The 7,450-nt window shown below is 61.4% G+C and overlaps 1 protein-coding gene across 1 annotated transcript; it reads left to right on the forward strand.

Moving 5' to 3' along the window:
• Window positions 1–1,641: 1,641 nt before the first annotated feature.
• Window positions 1,642–7,102, forward strand: AP3B2 (adaptor-related protein complex 3, beta 2 subunit; the record flags this gene model as incomplete). Its single annotated transcript, XM_008950138.1, has 20 exons — window positions 1,642–1,743; window positions 1,866–1,940; window positions 2,077–2,172; window positions 2,267–2,427; window positions 2,565–2,631; window positions 3,194–3,376; window positions 3,476–3,652; window positions 3,892–3,989; window positions 4,295–4,349; window positions 4,502–4,573; window positions 4,738–4,800; window positions 5,009–5,141; window positions 5,226–5,335; window positions 5,413–5,589; window positions 5,675–5,861; window positions 5,963–6,081; window positions 6,292–6,403; window positions 6,519–6,711; window positions 6,787–6,952; window positions 7,048–7,102. Coding segments are annotated over exons 1-20 (2,401 nt in total), but the record flags the coding sequence as incomplete, so codon positions are not given.
• Window positions 7,103–7,450: the final 348 nt, after the last annotated feature.

The raw sequence follows: 7,450 nt of genomic DNA on the forward strand, positions 1-7,450 counted from the left end.
TGGCAATGTCTCCCCCTCCCTGACCCACTGCCATTGTCCCCATCTCCCAGTGTTTCCCCCCCCTCCATGAGATGCTGGCACCATTCCCCAGTTTGGCCGGGTCCCCCCCCCATCTCTGATCTCCTTGACAGTGTCCCCCAGCCTGGCAGTATTCCCCTGTCCCCAAGCCAGGCAGTGTCCCCTGACCCTGCCCCACTGGCATTGTCCCCCAGTCTACCAGGTGTCCCTCAGCCCTCTACACCCTGGTTTGGTCCCCAACTCTGCCCAGGTCCCCTCAGTGACCTGTCGTCTGCGTCCCCAACTCTGGCAGCGTCTCCCAGTCTGGCCAGGTCCCCCCATCTCCGACCCCTTGGCAGTGTCCTCCACTCTGGTAGTGTCCCCTCACCTGTGACCCCCAGGCACTGTCCCCATCTTGTGTGCTGCCCTCCCACGGAGCCTGTCCCCTTTTGGCCACACCAGATCTGTCACCGTCCCCATGAACCGTATACGGCAAGTGCCACCTCACCACCTAGGTGGGACACCCACAGGTGTCACATCGTGCCACCCTACCACCCAGATGGGTGTCCTATCATGACATGGGGTCCCTGGCCAGGACTGAGCCACTCCAAGCACCTGGGGAAGGAGCTCCCAGCAATGTCCCCAGGCCCCAGCTGCAGGACGGGTGTCATTTGGGATGTGACAGCCCAGGGTGGCCTCGTCCACCAGGAAGGGTGTTGTGGTATGGGCCGCAATCCAACCCAACAGCATCAGGTTTCAGCCGGCAGTGCCAGGAGGAGGAGCAGGGCCAGAGCCCTGCCACTGTCCCCAGGGCCACCACCCCCTGCCAAAGCCATGTTGTCCCTGCCACCGGTGCAGAAGTTGCTGCAGCAGCTACCGGCGGGGACAGCTGGGCGCCCAAAAACACTGGTGGGTGGTGACACGGCTGAGGAGGTGACAAGCCCAGTGCTGGCCACCGAGGGTGGACAACCCACCTGCTACAGCGCCCTGCGAGCGGATGAGCTACGGCCGCTCGCCAACCCTGAACCCGAGGTGGCCACCGGCACCGGGCCACCACCACGGTAAGACCTCCCCAAGGAGCCTCCTTGGGACCCTCTGGTGATGATGGCTCTGGCCGAGCATTGACCATGGGTGTCACCTCCAGCTGCTGTGGGTGGACGCAGCCTTGCAGGTCCCCTGGTTTGCTGGGGACAAATGGCCCTTAGAAAAGTGGATAGTAGTGACAAAAAGGCTGGTGGCATTTTCCCAGCCCAGGGAGGGGACCAGGGAAGGGCGCGTTGGCACATCTATGCCACCGTCCCCATGAGGGGACAAGGGACACCCAGCCAAGCTGGGCTGGTGGCCAGGCTGGAGCTGGTGATGGGCACCTGCTCCCTGGGAAGCGATCTGGGGACATCTTAGGGTGACAACCACAGCTGGGCTGGGACAGGGTCCTCATCACAATGCCCGGGATGGGGATGGAGCTGGGTGCTAGCACTGCGCCGGTCCCTCCGGCTCCTCTTTCACCTGGTTGTAACCCAACCCCTGTCCCCATAAATATTGCATGGAGAGGGGTTCGGTTGCCAGCCTGGTGGAGGACTGGGAGCAGAGACGGCTAAAAATGATGGAAAAAAAGCCTAAAAATGGCTAAAAGCAGAAAAAGTGATGTTTCACCCCCTGGCATGGCACAGGCATGATGACCTCAAGGAGATGCTCGATAGCAACAAGGATTCGCTCAAGCTGGAGGCCATGAAGAGGATTGTGGCGGTGGGTGTTGCCACCGGTGGTGACCACTGCTGTGGTCACCAAGCAAAGCCACGACATGATGTGTCGTGACGTGTCATACCATGTTGGCTGCCCCGTGTCAATGCTGCTCCTTTACCCACTAGATGATTGCCCGGGGGAAAAACGCCTCCGACCTCTTCCCAGCTGTGGTGAAAAACGTCGCCTGCAAGAACATTGAGGTGAGGAAGGTCTTGGGTGGTCCTGGTGGCATCCATGGGCATCCCCAGGGTCTGGTGCGTCCCCTGCAGGGGTTGGGGTCAGGAGGGGATGGGTTTTGAGGGGCTCTGAGGTGGCCCCACCATCTTCACTCCACAGGTGAAGAAGCTGGTTTATGTCTACCTGGTGCGCTACGCAGAGGAGCAGCAGGATCTGGCCCTGCTGTCCATCTCCACCTTCCAGCGAGGACTCAAGGTGGGTTGGTTTTGGGATCCAGGGTGGGGAGGGGTCTCGGGGGGGGCAGCAAGACACCCATGGCCACACCGCAGCCCCGCACATGGTCCCACAGGACCCCAACCAGCTGATCCGCGCCAGTGCCTTGCGGGTCCTCTCCAGCATCCGCGTGCCCATCATTGTACCCATCATGATGTTGGCCATCAAGGAGGCCGCCTCGGACATGTCCCCGTACGTGCGCAAGACGGCTGCCCACGCCATCCCCAAGCTCTACAGGTAAGTGTTTGGGGGGGTTGGCTGCTCAATTTTGGGGGCACCAATAAAGGGCTGGGGCTGGGGTGTGAGCTCTTTGGTGCAGGCAAGGACAGGCAGGAGTTTGGTCCGGCCACACGTGTCCTGCTCTTCCCTCACAGCCTCGACTCAGACCAGAAGGACCAGCTCATCGAAGTGATCGAGAAGCTGCTGGCAGACAAGACTACGGTGAGGAGGGTGCCACGTTGTCCCTGCTCCTCGATCTGGGGACCTCACTGTCCCTGCTGACCTGGTGGCCTTGTGGAGATGCAGGTGGCCCCACCAAACTGGTCTCCTCATGGGGATGAAGCCATCCATGCAGAGTGGGCATCCTCTTGGAGATGTCCTCATCCTCACTGACCCAACATCTGCACAGGATGCAGCCATCCCCAGAGTCAACATGCTTGTGGGAATGTCACCGTCCCCAGGAAAGCAGCATCCTCACGGGGATGCAGGTGGCCTCACCAAATCTGCATTCTCACAGGGATGCAGCCATCCCTGCAGAACTCCTCTTCTTTCAGGGACAGTGCTGTCCCCAGTGGGCCAACATCCTCGTGGACATCTCACCACCTCCACCGAGCCGGCACCTCCATGAGGAAGCCACCATTCCCACCAAACAAGCATCCTCAGCCGGATGATACCATCCCTACCGATCCAGCATTCCCACAGAGATGCCACCATCCCCACCAAACCAGCAGCACGACGATGATGCCACCACCCTGGTGAGTCACCCTGAGCTTTCTCTCCCCAGCTGGTGGCTGGCAGCGTGGTGATGGCGTTCGAGGAGGTCTGTCCAGAGCGCATCGACCTCATCCACAAGAACTACCGCAAGCTCTGCAACCTGCTCATCGACGTGGAGGAGTGGGGGCAGGTGGTCATCATCAACATGCTGACCCGCTATGCGCGCACCCAGTTCCTCAGCCCCAACCAGAACGTGAGTGTGGGTGACCCAGAAGACCCCCCAAGAACCCTCAGGGAGGTGGGGTGAAGGAGGGTGATGTTGAGAGGTGCGAGGTGCCCCACCTGCTGGTAGGAGTCCTTGCTGGAGGAGAGCGCCGAGAAGGCTTTCTATGGCTCTGAAGAGGAGGACGCCAAGGATGCCAAGGCAGAGACGACCTCGTTGGCCAAACGCAAGCCCTATGTCATGGACCCCGACCACCGCCTGCTCCTGCGCAACACCAAGCCCCTGCTGCAGAGCCGCAACGCCGCGGTGAGCCCCTGCCCCAGCCCTGCCCAGCCCTGGAGGCCACCACCGCTGGTGTCCAGCAGCCTGGGCTTGCGACGTTCTCACCAGCTGAGGAGCCACCGGGTTGCTTGAGGGACACCTAGGGGTGGACGTCTCCAGGGTTGGGTTTCTTCTGGGTGCTGCCGGGCGGGACTCGAGGGGACGCAGCCATCTGTCAGGGTGTCCCCATGCCCAGCAGGTGACACTTGGGGGTGTCCTCGCAGGTGGTGATGGCCGTGGCACAGCTCTACTTCCACCTGGCACCCAAGGCGGAGGTGGGCGTCATCGCCAAGGCGCTGGTGCGGCTCTTGCGGAGTCACAGGTGCGTGGCACCCAGGCTGCGGAGGTCCCCTACCCCACCACCTCAGCTGGTGGCACCCAGGAGGAGCTCCAAGAGCCTTTTTTGAGGGAGAGACCCTCCAAAAAGCCCGTTACCTGAGGGACATCAAGTTGGGGCAAATTGCCAGGAACAAAAAAAAGGCCTTTTTGGCCCAGCCCAGTCCAGAGACAAGGTGGCAGCAGCATGGTGGCAGCAGCCTGGTGGTGGGTCCTGCCCTGTCTTCATAGAGACTTGCTGGTGGGTCCAGTCCTGGCCCACTGATGGTGGTCCCCTCTTTGTTCCCACAGCGAGGTGCAGTATGTCGTGCTGCAGAACGTGGCCACCATGTCCATCAAACGTCGGGTGAGTCTCAGACTTGGTGTGGGAGAAGTTAGCCCTGTTGACTCTGGAGCAGAATGAGGGCTAGTCAGAAGGTCACCAGGGGCAGCTGCCTGTGGGTGGCCTCGGTGAAGGGGGGACAGGGATGGCACTAACACCGCTGTCTCTGCTTGCAGGGGATGTTTGAGCCCTACCTGAAGAGCTTTTACATCCGCTCCACAGATCCCACTCAGATCAAGATCCTCAAGGTGAGCTGGAAACACCCAGAGCCTATAACTGGTAGCTTTGGGGCTTCATGGAGCCCTCCGCTGTAGGGCAGCTCTCCTCCATGCCCTAGGGGCAGGAGGACAGCAAGGACCCCATACCCTGGCACCATGCCCCCATGCTGCCCATCTCTTCCTCTTTCCCACAGCTGGAGGTTCTCACCAACCTGGCCAACGAGACCAACATCTCCACCATCCTGCGGGAGTTCCAGGTATGCTATGGCCGTACTGAGACCACTCTGGGTGCCAAAATACCACCACGGAAGGGATGAAGAAGAACCCCACCAGGAAGGGGGAGCTGAGACCATGCCAACCCCGTGGGTGGCTCCAAAGAGCCCCAATGTGTGACCACCACACGGGGGAGATGCTCTGCACTGGCAAGTGGGTGACATGTCGTGTGTCCCCTCCACGCCTGTGCAGACCTACATTCGTAGCATGGACAAGGACTTCGTGGCAGCCACCATTCAAGCCATCGGACGCTGTGCCACCAACATCGGGAAGGTGCGGGACACCTGCCTTAACGGCCTGGTCCAGCTCCTCTCCAACCGTGATGGTGAGTGCACGTGGTGGGGGTGAAATGGGGGCTCCTCCTCACCCTCGGGACAGGACCTCGCTGAGGCCAACTCTCTTCCCGCAGAGCTGGTGGTGGCCGAATCTGTGGTGGTCATCAAAAAGCTGCTGCAGATGCAGCCGGCCCAGCACAGTGAGATCATCAAGCACATGGCCAAGCTCACCGACAACATCCAGGTAGGTGGGGACGTTGGGTGGCCTGCAGGACCGGGGGGGAGTGGCAGCGGTGCCACGTGCCCAGGGACCTTTTGCAGGTGCCGATGGCGCGGGCCAGCATCTTGTGGCTCATCGGCGAGTACTGTGAGCATGTGCCCAAGATTGCGCCCGATGTGCTCCGCAAGATGGCCAAGTCCTTCACCAACGAGGAGGACATCGTCAAGTTGCAGGTCATCAACCTGGCGGCTAAGCTCTACCTGACCAACTCCAAGCAGGTACCGGGGATGTGGCACAGTGGCATGCCTCAGTTTCCCCCACCAGAGAGGGAGAGGCTGGCCTTGAGCATGTCCTCTGGTGCAGAGCAAGCTCCTGACCCAGTATGTCCTCAACTTGGCCAAGTACGACCAGAACTACGACATCCGCGATCGGGCTCGCTTCATCCGCCAGCTCATCGTGCCCACCGAGAAGAGCGGGGCCCTCAACAAGTATGCCAAGAAGCTCTTCTTGGCCCAAAAACCTGCCCCCATCTTGGAGTCCTCCTTCAAAGGTACACACCCTTGGTCACAGGTCACGGGGAGATGGGGCCAGGTGTCACCACAGTGCTGCGTGGCTTTCCCCAAGCTGCTGCCACCTCTCACTCCGCTGTAGATCGAGACCATTTCCAGCTGGGCTCTCTGTCCCACCTGCTCAATGCCAAGGCTGTGGGCTACCAGGAGCTGCCCGATTGGCCAGATGAGGCCCCGGACCCCTCTGTGAGGAACGTGGAGGTGCGTGGAGCACCTCGGGGTGCTGGTGTGCGTGCTGGGGGAAAACCAAGGTGGGGGTATCATTTCGAGGTGTTGCGAGAGCCCCAGAAGGTGCTCAGGTGCTGCTCAGCTTCTCCACATCCCCTCTCTGGTGCCCTCACACCAGCCTGGGGACAGAATGGGGGCAAGGGCTGTTGTTCGGGATAGCACCCATGGACCCTGCGCCACCAGGTTCCTGAGTGGACCAAGTGCACCAGCCGGGAGAAGAGGAAGGAGAAGGTGGAGAAACCTTTCTACTCCGACTCAGAGGGCGAGTCGGGGCCCACGGAGTCGGCGGACAGCGGTGAGGACCTGGTGGCATGGCAGGGCACAGAGCAGGGGACACTGCAGCGGGGCCATCCCATCGTGGTGGGGACGTGGGGTGATGCCAGCAGCAGGGCTGAGCCGTGTTCCCCCAGAGCCCGAGTCCGGCAGTGAGGAGAGCAGTAGCTCCAGCAGCTCTGGTAGCTCCAGCTCCGGCAGCGAGGATGAGGAGGAAGAGGAGGAGGAAGGCAGCGGGGAGCAGTCAGAGGACAAGGAGGAGGAGGAGAAGAGGACGAAGAGGAAGGAGAAGGAAGGCTCCCGGAAGGAGGCCCTGGCGAGCGCCGGCAGGTAGACCTCGGGAAGACGGGGTGTCCCTGGCCGAACCCCTGCCTCACATCCCCCTGAGCCGGGCTCTCCTCACAGCCCCAGTGAGGAAGAGGAAGAGGAGGAGGAAGTGAAGAAGGCCAAGAAGAAGGCACCACAGGGGAGGAAGAGCCATGCTGAGACCTCCTCAGAGGAGGCCAGCGCCTCCGAAGGCAGCTCCTCGGGCTCTGACTCAGGCTCTGAGATGGAGGTCAAGCAGAGGAAGGCGGTGAGGGTTGGGTTGGGTCGGGTTGGGGGGTGGCATGGGGGCCCCCAGACCCCCCAGTCACCCTGTCCCCAAATCTCTATGCCCTCCTGCAGCCCCCCAGCAGCAGGGCTGGCCCCAAGGAGATCTCCCTGCTCGACCTAGATGACTGTGAGTGGCCATCACGGGGAAACAGAGTTTGGTTGGGGAAACTGAAGCACGGTTGGGTCAAAGCCCCACAGGTCCTTTGGGAGCTGCTGAGGTGGCATGATGCGTCCTTGTCCCCAGAGGGTGGCTGTGGGATGGGTGGCTGTGCCAACGGGGCTGGTGCTCTTGGGGTTGTCTCCATGGGGTGGTGCCTCCAGGGTTGTCCCCCTGCACGTGTGCCACCAGGGCTGTCCCCACAGGGTTGTGCCCATAGGGCTGTGCCACTAAGGTGGTCCCATGGGGCTGTGCCACTGAGGCTGTCTCTATGAGGTTGTCCCCAGGGGCAGGGCCCCATGTGCCATGTGCCTCATC

Source organism: Merops nubicus, unplaced genomic scaffold (assembly GCF_000691845.1).
Source record: "Merops nubicus isolate BGI_N331 unplaced genomic scaffold, ASM69184v1 scaffold44581, whole genome shotgun sequence".
NCBI classification, from domain to species: Eukaryota; Metazoa; Chordata; class Aves; order Coraciiformes; family Meropidae; genus Merops; species Merops nubicus.